Genomic DNA, 23378 nt, shown 5'->3' with positions numbered 1-23378 from the left:
ATTTCTTGATAATAATTATGATATTAATAATTGACAAACCACTTTCAGTACATGGTAAAATCCTAATAACAGCAATCACCTCTTGGGTGAAAATAAGAAGAAATTAAATACTTTTTCTTTCCAATGGAAGAAAGTTTTCTTTATGAATCATTAACTTACAAGCAAATTCATATGTATTAACACCAAGGTCCTCAATCATTTGAGTATTTAAATCGAACCAAGCATGTTCTCCGTAAACATCTTCACCGTCTTTTTTTATTGCGACCAACATCTCACCCTTCTTTCCCGCTCCGATAAGATACTCGAGACAAGGTAAGGGCCCTACAGTGAAGATCTTAGTCCATGATTCTTTTACACCAAGTTTGCCTAAAATTGAAATGTGTAATGTATCTGTCTCTTTGTAATTTAAGATCAAAGAAACATAACCATTTAATAGCACCAAGCAATTACACACATTATCGAAAATACCATCCATGTATGAAGGTGTGGGTGTTGTTAGGAAAACCTCATTGCCCCAATCAAACGACAACAAATATGCTTCATCATTTGTTTCCCACCTCTTACACATCCAATGAGAAAGTCCATCCATGTACAATTGTATATAACCCATGGCCTCCTGATCCATATCAACATCAAGTTTTTTCCAAGAGTTACTTCTTAGACTATATACCTCCCATATTGTGGAGTCGAAAGATATATCTTCCCAGGGAAGCACATCGGGGTCACAATCTGCCTTTTGTGAAAATCCTAAATGGCGTAACACTTTATAGTCATCTTTGACACGGTCATAACCAAAAGCTTTATGATCATCCCAAACTTGCCAGTGAGGTCCAGATTTTAAAGGGCTGGGTGGAATGAGCTTAAATTCCTTAGTAGTAGGATTCCATAATATAGTATTCATCATGAATGTACAAAGGAGACAAAGAATTCCATTAACGCTACCAGAACCTAAAATATTAAAACCAGAATCATAATCTGGAAGCGGCCTTGGCCAATCTAATTTGACCCTATTTCCAAACCGCTCACCAGAAACAGAATATAACTCAAATGTTTCTTCCCAATAATAACCATCTCAAGGTTCATGAATAGTTTTATGTAGTAGGAGAGATGTATCATTATAATAAGATTGATCTTTTGTTAAGAAACTCTTGCCATATGCACTAACAAAATTAGGGTTATCAAACAATAGAGACCATGATTTGCACACACATTCAAATCGTTTGAAAGATTTAATAGGTAATTTTGAGAGAATAGAGAAAGCAATATCATCATGTATATATTGACTCTTAATTACCTTTGCAGTCTCATTTGTCGAAACCACGGCAACGAATCTTTCCATCATGATTTCACGAATATTGCAAGCTGCAATTTGAATTTCAAGCAGCAACCAACCAAGCGCATATGAGATCAAGCCAATGGAAACCCAAGGAAACGTAAAAGTATCGTTTCAGCCACTGAGAATGAGTTTATAAAAATAAAAGTAATATTTTTGTTGTGAAAATATGAAAATATTAGAATAAGAATACGTAGAATAAGTAGATAGAATTGAGAGAGGAGAGAAGATCATATTATTTATAACTTAAGTGTTAAGTACAATTATATGACTTGTCAAAAAAAAAATACAATTATATTACTTAGGTGTTAAGTATACAAATATTATTTAGGCAGCCTATTATTTATAACTTAATTGTCAAGTATTTGTCAAGAAAAAACGTAATTGTTAAGTACAATGATATGACTTTCCTTAAAAAAAAAAAACAATGATATGACTTAAGTGTTAAGTATACAAAAAAGTGTGATCGTAGATAAGTAAAATAGTGTCAATTAAAAGATAAGTACAAAGATTTGTTCACTAAAAAACAATGATATTTTTTTGGTTAAAATAAAAAAACAATGATATAACTTAAGTGTTTAGTGTATTTGACGAATTATTTTAATTAATATATTTAATTAAGTTCCACTAAAATAGGAATAATCTTTTTTTAATATCCTATTTAAACACTTGTCTAAACAAAATCTTATTTAAACAGAAAAAAATTCTATATTCTTTCTTTAAGGAATAAAATAAATTATATATATCATTCGTGAGCTTAACTCAGTTGGTAGAGATATTGTATAATATATGCGGGGTTGTAGGAAAATTTAGAAGAAAAAAAAGATAATTTCTAATCATACTTGACAAAAAAACTTTATCTATCAAAAAAAAATCTATACATATATGTACATATAAAGATTGGAAAAAACAGTTTTTGGATGGAGTTTTTTTTTCAATTTTATCCTTCAATTAAACTAATATTTTATTTTCCCTAAAAAACAACTATTATATTCAAATTTTTATCTTCTTTTCGTTCAAAAAAATCATTTTATCTTCTTTACTTTATTATTTAAAATATTAATTAAAAACAAATTGAATCTCATTAAAATAGAAACGACGGAACTACAATAAAAGCTTCCAAGGTCTCCGTAAGTTTAACTTAGTCGGTATGATCATTGCATAATGTATATATAATATATGCAAAAGTTGGGGTTCGAATCTCAGACACCTCACTTATTCACCTTAAAAAAGTGAATTTTCTAGCTATTAGACTACTTGACAAAAAAATAACCTCAAAGAAAAACACTACTACAATAAAAATATAAATTTATACTAGTTATAAAGAAAATAAGTTATTTTGGGCTGACTATTTCTCCTTCCAATTATACCTTTTCACAAATTTGACTATGAGAATGCTATTTTGTTGATGTCATTCAAAAAGATCCGAATTTATATTATATTGTTTTTTATTTTTTTAAAAGATATTATATTTAATATATTGTTGGTATCATTAAAAAAGATAAATATAGTTTGTTATAACATGAAAGTGCAAAATATTTATTATCTACCTATAATTTTAATCAAAATCAAAATAAATTCAATCAAAATTTTAGAAAATTATTGTTCGTAATTTACATGCATTAGTGCAATAAGAAGACGGGACAGATGGACAAGGAGTGTCCGACTAACGCTAGTTATTAACAAAAAGGTTAACAGTTGTGAAGGAAAAAGGGTTAGTAATTAAATTCCATTAAAATAGAAGAGACATCACGGCAATAAAAACAATATTTGACATTGTTTATGGTATTGGCGTAATAAAGAATTACATGATGACACTTTTATGTGATCGGCTTCTCCAACTACCCATGTTTTGAAGTTTGTTAAAGATTATAAAAATGCTGATAAAGTTAGTAGAGTTGTTACTAGTCCGCATCGGGAAATGGTCTTTGTTGGCTGGAAACCACCTCCGAATAGTTGGGTTAAGTTAAATTCTGATGGATCCTGCAAGGATAATGGCATAGCTGGTTGTGGTGGTATTATTCGAGGAAGTGATGGAGAGTGGTTGGGAGGTTTTACGAAGAGAATTTGGAAATGTAGCGCTTACATGGCAGAGTTGTGGGGAATGTATGAAAGGGTTGTGGTATGTCAAAAGGTTGGGTTCAAGCTGTAGAGGTGGAGGTTGATTCTTCTTTGGTGGTGAATACCCTTAACAGTAATAAAAATGGAAGTATAATGGGTAGTTCTTTAGTTGTAAAGATTCCTCATCTTCTTCAGATGGATTGTGAAGTTGTGGTGCGTCACTCTTATCGAGAAACAAATCAGTGTGCAGATGCTTTAGCTGATCTTGGATGTTCCTTGCATACAAATATTTGTTTTTATGAGTCTTGTCTGACTCAGTTTAGTCATTTGGTAGTAGCTGATGCTTTGGGGGTTTATGTCCCTCGTTTTATCTCTGTGTAGTTTTTTTTTCTCCTTCCGGGCTTTTTAGCCCTCTTTGTAATAAAAAAAAATAATATTTGACATCATTAAAAGAACTTATTATAACTAGCTTTTAGACTCATCCCACCTCTCTCTCTCTCTCTTTTTCCTTTCTCTCTTGTGAACCGTCACAAAAACCCTAGTTTCTTCTCCTTCATCCACCAAAAGGGGTGATTTAGGGTCAATTTTTGACCCAAAATCACCCCTCTAACTCGTTTTTCTATTTCCCTTTTATTGAAATAAGTGATTTTCACATCTATTTCGTTTTATTTTGTGATTTCGTCGTCTTCGTGCGACGTTGGTTGTTCGTCGTCTTTGTGCGACGTTGTTTGTTTTTCTTGTTTCTCTCAGGTATTTGATCGCTTCAGATTGTCAGATCAGCTTCGATCCAGTGCAGATCCAATCAATGACTTTGGCGTCATCCACGTTACAGATCTGGAAACATGGTTATTCCGGAGATTTAAATATAGTCATATGTGTAGGCATTTGTACTTTGCCATTTTATGCTATTAACATGGATGTTGTGAGCCTGTTCACAGATTCATCCTTTTTGATTTTAGCGAATTTGCATTATATTGTTGTACTCTTTCAATTTGAATGAATAAATATCTTTTATTTTGTCCAAAAAAAAAACTAGCTTTTAGACTCGCATAAAAAATATAAGCTTTAGGTACTTCTTTTTTTTTAAATGTGGCCCCAAATTTAGGTTCACATAAAATATTGAACCTCTGCAAAAAAAAAAAAAAAAATATCCAGTTACATTCAATTTTAATTAAAGGGTTTGTCTAACATGTGCAATATTGCACATGTTAAAGAAACTAAAAGTAATAAGTTTTTATTGAAAAAGAACAATTATTTATTAAAAAATTGCACATGTTAGAAAAACCCTTAATTAAAAGTAAACTTTAATTTAATGATAACAATATTGAAATTGTTCTCATGCATGTAAATATTTCAAAAACCTTTCTTTTTTTTCTTTTTTTGAAAACATTTCAAAAACCTTTCTTGTTTATCACTCTAAATCTTCACGTCCTCTCACTCACAAGAAATCATGCATATGTTAACCAATCTCAATGGAAAGATTAAAGATTAAAGGGTCATGTTAACTTGTGCCCTTAGGGCACATATTAAGCATTAATTTCATTCCATTAATAGTAAGAATTTAATGAAAAAAAATTAATATTAAACATTGTGAGCAATAAATTAACACAATTTTCAATAGATAATTTCTATTAGTGGAATTCTTAACATGTGCCTTAAGGGCACAAGTTAACATTTGACATGAGCCAATTTTTAGTTTTTCAGTGATGATTTTATGAGTCCTCTTTTTTTTCTTTTGCGAATTCGTTTTTTTCTTCGGGAACCACACGTTGTTTAATTTAGAATTTAAGGGTTCACATAAATTTAAACCACGTGCATGTACGTTATATGAGTTCATGTGTGTCTCAACACTCAGATTTTCAAGATGAAGAAACTCAGATTAAACCCATGGTTGAGACGATAATGGCTAGTTAAAAGGTTAAAAATGAAAGTAAATATAAAAAGTTATAAGTTATAAACACCACTTAAAATAATGTTTTAATAAAATATACTAGTATAAGCTTTTTTTGGTAGTGCTATACTAGTATAAGCTAGTGAAATAATTTTGTTACCAAACACATCTTATTTTTTCAAATAGGGTTGTAAGATACCAACACACGTTGGCTCAGTTGGTAAGGAACGGGCCACTTCCTTGCAGAAGGTTGTGTGTTCGATTCCCTCTGCCGATGTGAGGGCAGTGTTGGTGGGTGATCTGTAAGTACCTCTATAAGTGCCCTTTGGGCCCGGAGGCGTGCCCTGACCCTGGTGGTGACCGGAGCCGAATCCACCTAAACTTTTTGTAACCAGCCGATGTGAGGGCAGTGTTGGTGGGTGATCTGTAAGTACCTCTATAAGTGTCCTTTGGGCCCGGAGGCGTGCCCTGACCCTGGTGGTGACCGGAGCCGAATCCACCTAAACTTTTTGTAACCAAAAAAAAAAATAGGGTTGTAAGATACCCCCACCGTCTCATACAGTTGACCATGTCGCACATATCAATGCGTATTTTTTAATATTTTAAAAAATATTCATCGAGACGGATCCAACCTCTTATATGATATTATTTATCTTTGTATATTAATAAAAAAAATATAGTCAAATTATATCAGGTCAATAATGCACATTGTCAAATATGTCATTTAATATGAGAGGGAGGAAGTAGTTCAATAAACTATAAGCTAGATTGTTGACAATACTAAACGAAGCCTAACATCTCATTCGATCAAACAAGCTTATAAACTATGCCAATGAGCTATAGACTAGATTTTTTTTAATTCTTACATATGTATAATAACCAACTATTATCCTATGTTAGTATTCTCGATTTTAAGACAACATCATAGATCATACTATCTTATGATGTTAGTATACATTTTTTTAGTTCAATTTTCAATTTGTATGTGGGTGGGTATGAATCAATTATTAGTTCTCTACGTGTAAAAGAAATATAAAAGCAACAATATGTAATCAATTAAAAGCAAACCCAGAAATCATTTTGTATCTTTTTTTTTTTTTTGAAAGAATTTTGTATCTATTTTAGTAACTTATTGGCTCTCAATTGTTCATTAACTAGCCAAAATATTTGGAAACTGGACTTTATTATTGTGGACTACTTATTTGTATCATGTGCCAAAACTGACATTCAACAATTTTAACTAAATTAGGATTTGGTGAACATGGCTGTTTTGAATCCTACAAAAAAGTGTTGAGACTTGGATAGTGAAATAGTGATACTTTAGTTTACTTATGATTGTTTTTTATGAAAGTATTAGATTAGGTGTTTCTGATATGAAAAACTCAATGAGCCAAAAGTAATTATCACAAGCATGCTGATTTCATAATTGCTGTGGCCCTTGCACTTTTTTCTGTGACTCATGATTTTCTTATTTGGGACTTGTTTATACTATAACTGCTTTGTTTACATTAGAGGCTTTTCTTATTTAATTATAGTTTTTAGGTAAAAGTTTTTATTGAAGGTGTCCTATAATCCTATTGTCATACCTGTCAAAAAAATTATATGTACTTTTTTTCTTTATATTTGCCAAAACTTTCAGTAAAAAACAATATTGTATAAAATCTCTCAAAAAAAAAAAACAATATTGTATAAAAACTATCTATAATTATAAATTATTAGAAAACAAAAATAATGCTGAAATTATAATGTCATAACTTATATGATTATGACATAGCTTCAAAGCCAAGCACAATATTCAGACGTCAATCTGCAATATCTTATAAAAATCATATCTACCACAAAAAGGAATAGCCCCACTAGACACAAGAGTATCTTCTATGAGACCGTAATGTCTTGTACTCTTATATTGTTAGATTATGAATTCTAACCAATCATAATAAGCCAAAAACATCAATTCTTATTATAGAGTCCACTCTTTTTTATTTTTTTAATAAATCTCCACCAAACGCATAGATAGACTACTAATGGCTTTCCTTCAAAGTTAAGCACAAACTAAATTCCCTCAAAATCAATTATGACACATTCACACTTTTCACCCCTAAAGACATCATTTGAAAACACAAATGTTTTACAAAAGATAGCTAGTAGCAAACATCCATTACTGCAAACATCTATCACCATGTTTCATGTTTATCTCTTCCTCCTCCCACTTTCCCTATGCTTCTTTCCTCACATTGTTTTCTCATCTCATTGCACAACAGAAACTTCCACTAAAACCTTTCAAAAATGCATGAACCTTCCAACACAACAAGCCTCAATAGCATGGACTTTCCACCCTCACAGCTCCACCTTAGAACTAATCTTCTTTGGTACTTTCATTTCACCTTCTGGTTGGGTTGGATTTGGCATCAACCCTACTTCACCACAAATGACAGGAACTAATGCCTTGATATCATTTCCAGACCCAAATACAGGACAAATAGTTCTTCTACCTTTCATCCTTGACACTACTGTAAAACTCCAAAAATCACCACTTCTCTCTCAACCCTTTGATAATATTAACCTCCTCTCTTCCTCTGCAGCCATGTATGGTGGGAAAATGGCAACCATTCATAACGGTGCGCCTATTCAAATCTACGCCAAACTTAAACTCGAGTCGAATAAAACCAAAATCCACCTTGTTTGGAATAGAGGTCTTTATGTTCAAGGCTACTCACCAACCATTCATCCAACAACATCAATTGATCTATCTTCTATTGCCACTTTTGATGTTTTGTCAGGTTCATCATCCTCATCATCTCAACACACTGACCTCACAATGTTAAGAGTGATTCATGGTGTTCTAAATGCAGTCTCTTGGGGTATACTTTTACCTACGGGAGCGATAACAGCACGTTATCTTCGACACTTTCAGACATTAGGCCCTGCATGGTTCTATGCTCATGCAGGAATACAAATGTTTGGTTTCATTCTTGGAACCGTTGGGTTTGGTATTGGTATTCAACTCGGGAAAATGACACCGGGAGTGGAGTATGGACTCCATAGGAAGCTTGGAATAGCGGTGTTTTGCCTTGGAGCTTTGCAGACTTTGGCATTGTTGTTTAGACCAAATACTACGAACAAGTTTAGGAAGTATTGGAAATCTTACCACCATTTTGTTGGTTACTCTTGTGTGGTTCTTGGCTTTGTGAATGTGTTTCAAGGGTTTGAAGTGATTGGTGCTAGTAGGTCTTATGCCAAATTGAGTTATTGTTTAGGGCTTTCTACTCTTATTGGTGTTTCTATTGCTTTGGAGGTCAATTCTTGGGTTATTTTTTGTAGGAAATCTAAGGAAGAGAAAATGAGGAAAGAGGGACTTATTGGAACTAGTTCTGACAAAGGGAGTAGTGGCATCCACATTTGAGAGAGCAACAATGGTTGCCTAAAATATCATAACCAGATATTTTAGTCATTCGATCAACATCAGACTATTCGATTCTATATTTCAAATATAAGCTAAAAATACACGGACCATGCAATCTTGACCTGACAGTGAAGACTTGTTGACCATAGTGACCACGTGATGTATTGACTGCATAGTATTTTAACGGTGTCTAATCTCAATTTTTGAGAATACATGCATATATATTTTTGTCACATTGGTCTGTTGCATTTGTACCCAATACAAGTTGGTTGGGAGACTTTTATAGATTTTGAAGCACAGGCTGAGGCTAGTATCCTAAATGGACTTAAATGTTCAATTGATTTTCTTGTATCATATCTGTATGAATCACATATCTAAGGCCAGTAGTTTTTTGTTAATTAATCAAGGTTTGAGACAACAATTTGTAGCAAAGTGGTACAAATTCAAAGCCAAAAGGGTTACACAATTTGGTATCTCGGTAACATAACCGTAGCATCATTGCTTGCATTGATCGGGTCAAAATTGAGGTTTTGCAAAAGAAGTTAAACATGGATCACTTTTGTCATTTTTTCAAAAGGGGACCAAAATCGCTACACTTTGAAATTTACGGGTGAAAAATGTGTTTAAGCCTTCAAAATATTCATCACTCTAAAATATACTATAAGAACAAAACACAACCCAAGACTCAGTGTTAATGCATATGCATGAAATGCAAATAGACCATGATCCGTGTATCGCCCCAGTTGGCATATATAATAATAATCGTCCCATTTGACATATATAATAATAATCGCCCCATTTGGCTCTTGACAATAATTCATTGAATCGTCTCATTTGACACTTAAAAATTCATTGAATCGCCTCATTTGACACTTAATAATCCATCAAATGCAATGATATGCATCTATGCACTCTTTCTTTCTTTATTTATTTTTTTGACACTTAAACCACATAAAATTAATAAACTTTCTCACAACCTCTAAATCACATGCACAACAAAAAAATCATTTTAACTCAACATTTTCCCATTTCACACATCATCAATCATCAAGATTCACATAATCATCAAATCACATACTTTAACAAAATTGCAACTCACCAATTCTTATAATTATCAACCACAAATAAATTAATAAAAACAAAATAAATATTTTCACTCATCCATTAAATCAAGCAGCATATCAAATTCAACATTATAACCTATCATTTTCATATAAATCATAGTCCAGACAAGTGCCCTTACCTTAACTTTTTTTTCTAGCAAAAAACTCTAAAGGTTCAAGCTGAAGGTTGCAAGAAGATCTATATTTAAAGCTTCAATGGAAGAATAATCAAAATTAGAATAAAAGGAAACGAGGTCGATAGAGAAAGAACTATTGAAAATATTATACCTTTAGAACTTACGGGGCGACTAGGAGGGTAACACACGTTGTTTTCTAAATTGGAATGAATATACTAGTTGAAAAGTTAATTTGAAATCTGGTAAACTTAAAAGTGGGGAAGAACTCTTCAAAATAACCGATGACAAAGTTGCATATAGAGAGAGGAAACAAATATACTAACATTTTTTATTAGTTTATTAGTCGTCCGTTTTTTTAATGTTATAATATCAATTTTTTATAGCAATATCAATTAATGTTATAATATCAATTAAAAGAAAGATGATCACCTAAATTATAATGAAGAAAAAAAAAAACAAGAGTAATGTTTATAGTTTCAAAACTAATAGTTACTCACGACTTCAATTTTCCACTAATAGTTTCAAAACTTTGCATATTAATTTCCGTCAAATCATGCATTGTCAATCTTCAACTAGAAATCAACTCATCTTGACAAATATGATTAACCAAACTCATGGGAAAGTTAAAAACTTGCAAAATATTGTGAACCGTACACATGGATCCCAAAATGTATTGTAAACCAAAAAACTAATATTACCATCTTGTAACAAATGATGACTTGTTATTGAAGACGTGTATGCTTTAAAACTTCTAATGAAAGTTTCAAAGTTTATATGTCTTCAATAGTAAGTTATAACTTGTTACATAATATTAGTTATCCGGTTTACAATATTTCGGGGATGCATGTAAACGGTAGTACAATGATTTTGCAAGTTTACAACTTAACATGAGTTTGGTTAATCATGTTTGGCAAGAAGGGTTGATTTATAGTGAAAGATTGGCAAAGCATGATTTGAGGACTTAATGTTCAAAGTTTTGAAACTTTGGATGTTAAATTAGGGAATATTGCTGGAAAATTAAAGTAAGAAACGTAGTACAGCATATAACGACAAGAGGTTTTGCAAATTTTGGGCCACATGATACTCAAATTTTTACAATTTGGGAGTTGCGTTAAATCTTTAAAACTCACTAGTGAAATAGCATCATCTATAGAGTTGCATTGCGTTGATGTTAATAATATTTCAAAAATGAAAGCATGTCATTTACAATGATCAATTTTACAAAACCAACGAAGATATGGTAAATTTTTCATTTTAAATAAAAATTCATTCTGCATATATAATTTTGTTAAGTAGGGCAATTGATTCAAGTTTCAAGCCACAATGTCAGTTGCATTTAGGGACAAGCTTTTTATAGTTTAAGAGCAAAGATTCAATCCAATACTAAGAAATTCTTAATTCAAGAATAGTAATTTCTAATTTATAAGATCTATAGTTGCATCCACCAATGTGCTCGACAAATTAAAAACAAGACCATGCAAACAATTCTAACGGGACTACAACTTCATTAATGTTGCAAACGAAGAAATTGCCTCAAAACATTTGTGTTAAATACGGTTTAAGGATATAATGTGTTTGCTAGAAAGATTTGTTGTCTAAATTTGACATAGAATTATCTAAATTGACATAATGAAGAGAAAGATTTTTACAATGACTCATAGTAAAGTAAAAATAGTGCATAAGAAACTTATCATTATCAAATTTGGCTCTAGATACCGCTTGATCAATATCTTTCAAAACTAGCTCAAACAAAATCTGCAACTACATGTCATTCTCCAGTATGAATCATCATAGAGGTAATAGAACGGCTTGAATCAGATAGAGACAAGAGATGCAACCATGAATGGAAAATTGGAAGAGAGGATCTGATTTGTTGTTGTGTGTCCTGTTGTCTGCGTGTAATCAATTTCACTATGTAAAGATTGTGTGTTAAAAAAGTGTTCTTACGATGGAAAGACCATAAACACACGTATTTTTATAAGCCCAAAAATAAGGGAAGGAAAGAAAGAAGGAAAAAAAAACGTGATAAGTGGTGATGATGATGATATGTGATCCTAATAATTAGGAAGTTTAAGCATCATTATAGGAGACATATTGAAAACGTTGTTGTTGACAAGATCAATGTTTTTGATAAATTCAGCCTTTGACCAAGTAAAGTTAGATACTCCCTCCGTCTCTAAATAATAGTCGTTTAAGGTTTTTACACACAAATTAAGAAATGTAATAAATTAGTCAACAAACATACTAATTTTACTAAACTAACCTCACTATTTATTTTTAGGGTAGTGTTAACTTGTGCCCTTAGGGCACATGTTAAGAAACTTAAAAAAGGAAACTTTTTCTAAAATTTTGTGCATTTAAATGATTAAAAAGTTAAATATTAAATGCAACGCACACATTCCAATAAATTTTTTCTATATTTGAATCATTAACTTGTGCCTTGAAGGCACAAGTTAACATTTTCCTTATTTTTATTATTATTTAAAGTCACATTTATTTAAAGGTAAATTATTGGAGAGATTAAAAGTCACATTAATTACAAAGGTGAGATAAACATTGTTAACATAATCGTAGCCGAGTACTTACTTCACACATGGCTCAAGATTACATTTTTCAAAGAAGAAACATGCACGTACAAATAGAGAGAAGTAAAAGGTAAGAAGGGCAAAGTTGGAAAAAGTGATTTAATTCTACATAGAAAACACAAAACGACTAATATTTTGCTACCTTTTTAATTTTCTAAAATGTCAATAATACTGAGACGGAGGGAGTAAATAATAAACAAAAGTTAAAACAATTTTTACTCATAATAAACAAAAGTTAAAACAATTTTTACTCTATAGTCGAAAATTCAAGTGTATCGGCACAATTGATTTTTAAATTAATAGTTAAATAAAAAAAATTTGAAAGAAAAAAATTTATCTTGCAATTATAATAACTATGTCTTTTTTTAGAGGATTTATAATATCTAAATTTTAATAGTGAATATTGATTATTTCTTACCATGAAATGTACAGATTTTAATATGATTCATATAGATAATAAAATGATATTTTTTGTTATGAATGATTTTTTTAAAAATATAAAAGTTGAGAAATACTTCTTTATTTTATTAAATTTATTGTTAACTTATTAATTTAGGAAAAAAAGTGTATCGATATACATCAATTTATGAGTGCACCATAGAGGTCCCAATTAATTATTGTGTACTAAATAATTATTAATATTTTTCAATTAAAATATATGAGACACAATATATATATATATATATATATATATATATATATATATAACCAAAAACAAATCTGTATATTTTCCGATCAAAGTAAAATAGAATATGGCGACGGAATACGATGGCGACGGCATCACAACACTAAATGAGTGGGCGCATGAGGAGAATTTTTCCAGAGAGAGAAACTATTGATGTGGGTGAGAAATTACTTAAAGGATATATACTTATTGGTAATTAAAAAAAGATAAATGGCATTTTATGTCAAAAGTAAATATGTGTCGGATGCTAATGTACACCTTCTAAAATTAAAGTGTGCGCATATTAGCATTCCCAAGAATTTAAAAATAATTTATGAGATACTGAATAATTTAAGAAACCTAATCTTATTCCACTCATGAGTTTCAAAATGAATTTTGAAGGTAAATTTTGATCAAATGACAAGTGGGATACTTGTGTGGCAACTCAATTGGTGACATGACATCGTCTAAATGAATTCTTATTTGGTTTTTTGAGGGAAAATGAATTCTTACTTAATTATTAATTTCAAAGTGAAACTCATACACTAAGTTGTATATCCACATCCCTAATTAGGGTGATCATGTCATCTCTTATTTCCATTTGTCTCCCTCTTCTTCACTCTATCTTCACCAATTAGAGGGGAAAACACAAGAAAAAATTTGGAGGTAGTAGAGACCATGAGTCAATTATCACCCGTAAACAAATCACAACCTCCAATTTTGATCATGCTATACAAATCACCATGAACCCTCACATTTTGCAACACATCCTCTTCAAAGAGTAAGTCCAACAGAATCCATAGATTCGTTGTTGAAGTAATCCTTGTAAAGAAAGACTAACAACACCAACATCAAACGGTAGGAAAGAGAAATGTGTGTAGAGTGAATAATTTCAATCTAAAATTATACTATCTTTTAGGGACCACAATATGAGGATTTACTCAACTAAATTAACCGGTCAAAAAATAACAATTGAGAACTCTTTAATAATATTTTTTAATCAAAATATTAGTTTGACTGTATGACACTTTCAATGATCAAAATGGGGGTTTGCACAAACACTTATCACTAACTTTTTTATTATTTAATCCGAACAATCACATAGTCTTGGCCTTTATTTTATTCTTTTGAAAATCTTAAACATGTATGAAGTAAGACAAATTAAAGGCATGTAAAAAGATGAGTAGAAACTAGAAAGATAATTCGATATTTATTCCTTCTTATTTAAACTTACTTTCATGCTATTAGATTAGATATTCTCTGCTCTCTCTACCACTTACATATCTTTTCTTATTTCCCATGAGAGCAAATAAGGGTATCACTGTTACAGACCCACGTTGAGAGAAGAGTGTGCCATATGGCCCTCACTATGTTTGAGATTTTTTTACCCCCACCCCTCACCGTTCCACGTAATTTCTTTAGTAGCTCATTGTTATAAGTGTAATATTATTATAAATAAATGTGTAATATAATATAATATACGTATTACGTACCCCATTTTAAATGCACTTTCACATTTATTTCTTTGTTTTTGTTTTATTTTACTTTTAGACAAAGCATAGCATAAATAATACTATGTGTTTAAAAGGTTTTTCTTTGGTGTTAATTAACCCAATGTTTCCTAGGGCAATAAGATTCTGGTAATTGGAAGTTTATATAGAAGATAAGTAAAATTTGATTAAAAAATTGTCTTCATTGAAAATGAACTTGGGTTAACAATTATAGAAGGTGTTAATGTATTTTCTAAAACACTTCCTTTATTATTTTCTTAATTTTTATAAAAAAGAACTAACAAAAATATTTCATATATAGTAAATATTTAATGTTAGAAATAAATATGTAGACATGGCCCTCACTATACAAAATTTCTAGGTCCGTCACTAATTGTATCACTAAAGATGGTGGTAAAATTATATGGTATGCTTTTTATTTTTGACAAAATGGCATGATATGCTATTCAGGAGTATAAATGACATTATGAGCAAATTTTTCTATGGTTATGAAGTGATTTTCTGTAGAATATTTTTGTGATTAAGTTTTAATGACTGGTGCAAAACAAATGTTAATTTGTGTTTCTTTATAATCATAACTTTTTTTCTAAATATCTTTCTCAACAATTATATTTATTAGAATCAAAGTTATTAGAAAAATATACTTTAATATAATTAAATTAAAATGATATATTTAAATTATTAAAAAAATTATTTTTTTTATAGATTTGGTGTATGGCATGTACCACTTTCTAAGTGATGCACTATGGTTTGAAAATTTAATTTGCACTTATCGCCCTTCCAATATTCTAATTATCTGCATAATGAAAGTTCGACTTTTTTATAAACTTCTAAACCTGAAATGATGTACCTCAATGACTTGAATTATGTTAGGATGTTCATTTCTTCAACAAAAATTCCATCATCTTGGATTTTGGGCTGCAAAGAGGAGGAGAGTTGGCTTAAATGTTGATGTCATTTTCATTTTGAGGGGGGAGATTCTAGTTCGGGTAGTTTGAATGTGGGAAAGAAACAAAAAAATCTTTGGTGAAAGTAGAGGAAGAAATAGGTGAGTTGAAGAGCATTCTGGTTATTGCATTATGGTTGATACTAGATAAGGATGCATCAAAATGACTCAGTTGTCAAATTTTGTGGAATAATTATATTGATATTGACGTGATTGTAGAGAATGCGTAGATCTCAGAGACTCTTAAACCGAGAAGATGAATCACCAAAAAAGATTTTATGCTTATCGAGATGACAAAGTAATGAGTGAGGACCAAGAGTGTAAAATGCATGCGCTCGAAGAGGGCTAGGTTTTACAAACAGGAAGAAAGTGAAGAACTAGGAACTAAGATGTGTGGTGTTCCAATCGAACGATAATTGCAAGGTCTAATAGGTGAGCGATGAGTACAAAAGGGTGGTTCTTAACAACGAGAGCAAGTAGTGTTAGGTTGTGGTGGACAATGAACACCAACACAATTCTTCATCATGAAGGATTTTGTTGCATGTGGAATGTGGGTCATTACAACATGACTCGAGCAACACCGGAGTCGAAGAGGACTAGGTTTTACAAGATGTGTGGTGTTCTTGTCGAACGATAATTGCAAGGTCTAGGGGGTGAGCGATGAGTACAATAAAAAAAAAAAGGTGTGGTGCGTAGCAATAAGAGCAAGGAGTGTTAGGTTGTGGTGGACAATGAACACCTTCCACCACGCTACACCGGAGTCATTATAACATGACTCAAGCAACACTGGAGTCGTAGTATCCATAAGGTATCATGCTTACGGGCGAGGAAGAGGTCAAAGAAAGGTAAATAGGGACTAATTGTAAATTATCAATTATATACCAATTTAAAATCTCTGCCATCTATGTTTTATAAGAAAAATTAAAAAAAAAATTACTATAGATATTAAATCTATGGTAGAGAAATAGCTTGCGCATCAATAAACAACTCACAAATAGCATATCCTTTCATAGAATAGAATAATATCGAAACAAATGACTCTAAAATGTCTAAATATTTAGATGCAAATTCGATCAAGGATGGGTGACTTCACCAAGTGTGTAACTTTACCAACACTTTGAAATTAGGAACTACTCAAAAGAGGTTTTGTCTAATATGCATAAGTAGAATAGTTTTCCACCATGCACAAATCTAATTTCCACCATTTAATCAATAACTCGTCATATCTCATTTGATCCAATAGTAGAATGTATTAATCAAACGGTGAAAACTAATTTGTGCATGAAGTATGTTTTTCTACTAATATAGAATGTTTGTCCCATTTGCCTTCTGGTCCATTTACTATTGTACTTTCCAAAACCAGCTAATGCAAATGACAGTAAGAATCTTTCTTGTTTTCCCCTAAAAATAAAGCATCGGATATTGTACCAAAAAAATAATATCAAAGGATCAGATACCTGTTTTGATTTGAATGGTGCTTTGAGAAAAAATTGTTTGACAAATACTTAAAGCAAATAGAATAAAATCTTATAGACATGCATGTTAATCTCAAATTAGTAAAATATTATAAGATACTTAAAATGTTAAGGACATCTATCAGAAAGATAATAAAAAATCAGACATAAGAATAATGACCAATTTTTCAAGCATTTTGAAATGAAAAGCAACACAACAAATCTTCAAACCAAAACATAAAAAGCCACCAAACTAGTTGACTTATAAGAATAGGTTGCTTCAAATCTATCTAAAAAAAGTTAGTAAAATAAAAAGAAATTCAGTTCAAGATTTCAGCTACAGGCACCTAAGTCCTATGACTTTACTATGAAAATATTGCACACGGTTCATATGATGTCTAAAAAAGAACATTATCATGATGGTAATAAAAAGATATTAACAAAAGACGCTTTGATCCTAGCTAAATATCCATGATTAGATTACTAACACTACCAAACTGCCAACAAAACCTATCATAGCAATACAAATATCCAGCTAATGAAGTCCAACTTTGTAGTTAACATTCCTCTCAAAAAAACTTTTTAGTTAACATCAAAGGTTTAACAGCTGTGATTAACCTTCCTATTGTCAACAAATTCACCAGTAACAAACCTAGTTTTCTCATTCCCTAATGTAGTATCATATTAAGATTTGATTAAACGTACGTATAAAATGTTTGTACATTGTCGGTGCATAGTTATTAAACACAGAATAAAATATTAAATGGTTATTAGAATTTGGAAAACAATGTAGCCTACAATATTCTCCTTATAAAAAAAAAATAATCAAAATATAATGTAACTTATTCACGGAGACCCTAGAAGGGTATCCCTTCAATGTATCACACTAATAATCAACAAAATCCTCAGATTACAATATGCTAAAATCAAACCAAAATGATTGAAGGAACAAACAATTCCTGAGTAGAACCCACAATTTTGCATGACATTACAAGCAAAAAGCTACCCCAAAAAGAAAAGAAAATAAAAAGAAATGTTTTTCAATGTTTTTTATATCGCTTCTCACATGTGATGCATGATACACTTCCGCTATATCCCGCAATCAGATTTTACATCTCACTCAAATCCCAAAAACCCAAAAACCTAAATAGTAATAAATCAAAAACTCAAGCCGTAACATTCCCTTGTAACTTCTATCTCTATATCTGAATCCTCAAAACAGGCACTTCAGTTAGCCCTAGATAACCAAACATCTTATGTCTTAAACTTGAAATATAGTAACAACAGTGGTGTGCAAAATTCACAATTCACCTGCTTCACTGGATTATCTTCGCCTACAAGTTCGTGTCAACAAAACGATCTTCCTATGTAGTAATTCCTGCAGCAAATATAGAAGTTTATCAGTGTTGGCAAAAAATAGACAACTAAATTCAAATAAATAAAAGCATATTACAAGTAGAATGCATCAATCTTAATTTCTAAAGTTTACATCCCTGATCACTATCCAAAACATTTTGTGGATCGGTTTCAAAGTTTTTTTCTCCCCGAGATTTTGAGTATTAGGACAGGCCAACATGAAGAATGAGGATATACTACTGAACTGATCCCAAAGTAAACTAAATTTCAAATAAATTATGAAAATGATAAGTTCTAACAATTTAACAGAATTATGGCTAATGCTTCTTCAAAAAAAAAAACAAAAAACAGCATTATGGCTAACATAATTACGAAGTACAAACTACCTACGTAGGACAAATAAACCTGCCAACTATGTGGATTTGAATTATAAGTCCATAACCAAATGTTGTTTTAACGGGGGAAGATGTAAATAGTAAATACTAAATAGACATGAGTCACTGTAATCATCTCCATCACAACCTTCATTTTTAATAAGCTATTACAGCATTGAATTTCGTTTAGTTACAAATTCGGATCATGAATGATGAAGCAATATTTTAGTTTGGGAATATAATAGTATTATAATACTTGTGTACATGAATTGTGAAAATGTATATGTAAGGTTTTAAATTCAACTTATAGGAAATTGCACTCACGTCCCCTAAGATATGTTTAAATGACACACACACACACCCTGTATTTTAAAAAAGACATTGACCCTCCCCTCGATGACGCTCAACTTCCTTCAATTTTGTAAAAATCGAGGGGTGTGTGTGACATTTAAACATACCTGAGAGAAGGTGTCTCCAACAAATAAAGGTGGCAATTGATTGACTAAAAGATAGAAGTGTGTGTGATTTAAGCATACCTAAGGGAAGATGAGTGCAATTTCCCCTTCAACTTACAACAATACATATCTAGATCATTAATTGCTATTTCATACTTTATAAAATCTTATATCACTCCTTATCCTTTTTATCTAAATTAACAGTCACTTTCTTTGCATTTTTCATCCGTCAAACTTGGAATGTTTTTTCCCACCATCACACGTGTTAAACTCTATCTACAACCTAACACTGCTGGCCCAAACCATGCAAAAAGAAATTAAGGCCGTGTAACAAATTCAATCAATGACATCCAACACAAAATACTGGAGTAAGGTAATGATGCATCAAGAAAAATTGGTTCAAAATTTGGTTCAAAATTTGCATCACATTCTATACAATCAGCATAATGATTTTCTATGAAGATTATGTTTACTTGTTTGAAGCCATCTTTCAATTTTGAGCACAAGACAATAAAGCAAATGGATTGAGCACAAGACAGCATCTTTGTTATATGCCACTTAGAAGCAAAGCAATAGAACCAATGAGTTGAACACAAGGAAAAATACCAACAAAAAGTTTTCCACAATAATAACCAATTTACCGAAGAGAAAAAAAAAACAGAAATTCAATGAGTCTGGCATTTACTCGCATTGTCAAGCAACTAAAAGAGGACATTTGCCTAGATTATTGCACAAAAGTCCAAACAAAAACCGTAACAATTAAACTTTTTCTCAACCCTATTTTTAGGTTTGTATTGTAGTAATAGTTATGCTGATTGACTGAGAAGTTGATATAAGTATGAGTATGAAATGTCGCTCTTACCCCTATTTGGCTGCCTTTTATTAACAGTATAACCACCAACATAACCGGGAGAAGTCTTGGCAGAAACATCCGAAGGTGCGCCGCCAAGTCCGTAACCGAAGGGACCAGATCCATCTCTCTCAGAATTTGAAGATCGCCAAGTGGTGTCCCCATAGACCGAATTGTTGTAAAAATCAGCAAAAGCTCCATCGACACCACCACCATTTGATGTAGAGTATGAAGATGTTGGTGCAAGAGTGGAACCACTGCTTCTTCCATACCCTTCAGTCCCCAATCCATAACCATTGTTGCCACCTCCATATCCAAGATTGCCACTACCCTGTGACACATTGTTCCCTCCCCCATGTCCAGAAATCGGCGAAGAACTCCAGTTGACTCCAGTATTGCCAAATGCATTTCCTCCAACATTCCCACTTCCTGATCCAATGTATGCATTGGAATTCGCAGAATTTGATCCATAGTTGAGGCTTCCATTCCCCCACAAGTTTCGAGTCACTGAACTGAAGAAGGAATTGCTTCCTCCGTTACCACTTTCATATCCAACAGGACTGCCAAACCTATTGGAGCCGCTGATGAAGTAAGGATTTAAGCCCCGTCCATAGCTAAGATTGCCATTGAAATTTGCATTCCCTCCAAAACCAGGACTCAAACCAGGCTCAAAATTCATACCCATTCCATAACCAGATCCAAATGGTGCAAATGCATTTCGGCCACCAGCAACCGGACTGAACCTACCATCCACCCGAAGTCCATAACCACTGACAGTACTTGGACTATAACCCTGATTGAAGCCATTCAAGAAACTATTGACCCTACTCAGACCATAGTTGTATCCACTGAGAGGAGAGCGGGTAGGTCCTGGGGATAACTCCTTAGGAACTGCTCGCTTGACCTCAACCATTTTACCATTCAATTCATGAAACGTCTTAAGTAAGACCTGGTCAACAGCTTCTTCAGAATCATATGTGATAAATCCAAAGCCTCTTGGCCTCTGAGTGTTGTGATCATACATTACTACAACATCTGTTATAGTCCCAAACTGGTCAAAGTACTTCTTGAAATCACTCTCTGTCACTGTAGAAGCTAAACCTCCAACAAATATCTTTCGAGTACGACCTGGACCAGGAGAACCATGGATGCTGCCGCTAGTTCTACTCAATACATTCTGATCGTCCCTAGGAACAGCTTTCTTCGCCTCAACCTAGTGAAAGATGCAAAAGTATTAACTATAAATCACAAGGGGGGGTGGGGGGAAGGTGTTAGAGACATAGAAAATAATAATGAAAATAAAAGGAGATAACATTAGAGAATGAAGTATATAGGGAAATATACTTCCTCTTGGTCCATCTTAAAATGTAGCTAAGGAAATCATAAAACAAACGAATTGAGCGAATCAAAGTACAGTTCGATATCATAAACAGTTATATGATTGGGCTCAAGTGGTTGATGAGCTCCAGTTAAGGACGGATCCTTCGGTAGAACCCGAATTCAAATCTTGGATGGAACAATTCAATATCATAAACTATATGTAAAGTGAGAATGCTAATTCTAATGCCATATAATTCAAAAGGAGATCATTAATATCATGTCAAAATGCAATCCATGGACTTAAAAGAGGGGACATGACAAGAAATTACCATCCTTCCATCGATGTTGTGCTTCTCTTGCACGACAATATCTGCAACAGCTGGATCAATGAAAACAACGAAACCAAATCCACGAGCTCTACCAGTTGTCCGATCTTTCATTATCACTGCTTCCTTAACCTCTCCATAAGTACTGAAATACTCCCTGAGTCGCTCTTCATTTGTGTCCCACGATATTCCACCGATAAATAGCTTGCCACTATCGGATTGCATTTTATCTACACACAATCAAAAGAAACACTTCATTCATCCATCAAAACTAAAACCAATACAAAATGCAAGTAGCATCAGCATCACTACAGATGGAAAAAAAACCAAACTTATAAAACATCAATAAAACATAACACAAATTTTATCGGATCCAATCAAATTCCTTAAAAAAACAATAACACCAACATAAAACTAAACAAAAAAAACAAAATCCTAGTTTAAGATAAATCAAACCAACATGCTAGCATTATCATTAATCAAATTGTTGAAATACAAATAATCCAACAAACAATACAATACCTTAAATTGTGAGACAACCTCAAAAAGTGTAAAAAGATGACAATATAGATATTGTCGGATTCAGTTAAGGATTATCGGATCCTTAAATCAAGCAATGAATCAAGGCAGAACAAAACACAATCCTGAAAAAACAAAAACAAAAATTGTTGTATAATAACAATCAGAGATCCAAAAACATAAAACATAACAAAATGAATAAAAATGAAAACTTGAATCTAGATTTGAAAGAAACAAACCAATTGAAGACGACCCAGATGAAGAAATCTTAAGATCTGAGGGGAGGCACAATGAGATTAAGAACAGAGGGTAGGTTCATTATCTGGGTATGCCTCCCCACCCTTTTCTTCTTCTTTTTTCCAATTGTTTAATTTTAGATTATCAAAATGCAAATTCAGATTATCAAAAATCGATTATGTACAAAAGCAAAAAACTATGAAGAGAGGTATAGAGAGAGATTGAAGAAAACTCTTATAGAGAGAGAGAGAGAGACAAAGAGAGAGAGAGGCTGCGAGATGTGAGGTGAGGATTATATAGTGTGAGAGGCGATGCATTTGGAAGATGATGGTTTTTCTTACCTCAGTATAAATTTTTTCATTTTTTTTCTTGGTTCATTTGAAAATACTTTGTGCTAAGACCATCATAATTTTCGCACCATCCGACTCGAGAGATTAATCGCGCGCAAAATATATCACGATCACATCAATAAAAATAAAGCTTTAAAATTATTAAGAAAAGTTTGTCAATCATTTGAATCGCACATCATTTGAATTGTTAGTTTCTGCAATTGTAAACAAAGTATATATCGATAAAAAGGTATTTTTATTTTAAAAAGAAAGTAATCTGAGGACGTCTACTTGAATGTAACGCGTTTTAGTCTAGGTAACGAGTTTTTCCTTTACAATAATGTCTTAAATTCAAGTTTTATTATAAATATAATGGCCTTTCAATATAATATATATTTTATATATAGAAAATGGGTTTGTTCGTTAGTAAGAACATATATTCGAATGTAACGCGTGTTGATATAAGTAATGAGTGTTTGTTTCTTTTTAAGTAATGTCTAAAGTTGCTCAAAAAAAAAAGTAAT

The 23378-nt window shown here is 32.0% G+C and overlaps 3 protein-coding genes and 1 pseudogene across 5 annotated transcripts; 2 read left to right on the top strand and 2 right to left on the bottom strand.

Annotated features, from left to right (window-relative positions):
• Nucleotide 1: 1 nt before the first annotated feature.
• Nucleotides 2-1530, bottom strand: LOC146925382 (putative F-box protein At3g16210; annotated as a pseudogene). The gene has a single exon (XR_015010481.1). The product of XR_015010481.1 is annotated as a putative F-box protein At3g16210 (transcript).
• Nucleotides 1531-3254: 1724 nt separating this feature from the next.
• On the top strand, nt 3255-3775 carry LOC146925381 (uncharacterized). The gene is made up of 2 exons (XM_085711967.1): nt 3255-3455; nt 3590-3775. Exons 1-2 carry the CDS (start codon nt 3255-3257, stop codon nt 3773-3775), a joined length of 387 nt encoding a protein of 128 aa, XP_085568093.1.
• A 3494-nt stretch (nt 3776-7269) lies between these two features.
• LOC146925380 (cytochrome b561 and DOMON domain-containing protein At2g04850-like) lies at nt 7270-9154 on the top strand. Its single transcript, XM_085710317.1, has one exon. It carries the CDS (start codon nt 7360-7362, stop codon nt 8686-8688), a length of 1329 nt encoding a protein of 442 aa, XP_085566443.1. The 5' UTR covers nt 7270-7359; the 3' UTR covers nt 8689-9154.
• Nucleotides 9155-17878: 8724 nt separating this feature from the next.
• LOC146925379 (RNA-binding (RRM/RBD/RNP motifs) family protein) lies at nt 17879-22780 on the bottom strand. Of its 2 annotated transcripts, XM_085710316.1 has the most exons (5): nt 22528-22780; nt 22292-22413; nt 21773-21999; nt 20136-21336; nt 17879-18466 (listed from the first exon to the last, which is right to left on the bottom strand). In XM_085710316.1, the coding sequence occupies exons 3-5, from the start codon at nt 21992-21994 to the stop codon at nt 18453-18455; spliced, it is 1437 nt and encodes a 478-aa protein (XP_085566442.1). In that variant the 5' UTR covers nt 21995-21999; nt 22292-22413; nt 22528-22780; the 3' UTR covers nt 17879-18452. The 2 variants fall into 2 exon arrangements, with proteins under 2 accessions (XP_085566442.1, XP_085566441.1); XM_085710315.1 differs by lacking the exon at nt 17879-18466 and having other exon boundaries at nt 20065-21336.
• Nucleotides 22781-23378: the final 598 nt, after the last annotated feature.

Source organism: Medicago sativa, chromosome 5 (assembly GCF_051527215.1).
Source record: "Medicago sativa cultivar Bolivia chromosome 5, Bolivia_mono, whole genome shotgun sequence".
In the NCBI taxonomy this organism is placed as follows: domain Eukaryota; kingdom Viridiplantae; phylum Streptophyta; class Magnoliopsida; order Fabales; family Fabaceae; genus Medicago; species Medicago sativa.
Note: the sequence above shows the minus strand (reverse complement) of the source record. Positions and strands in the feature narration are given on the sequence as shown.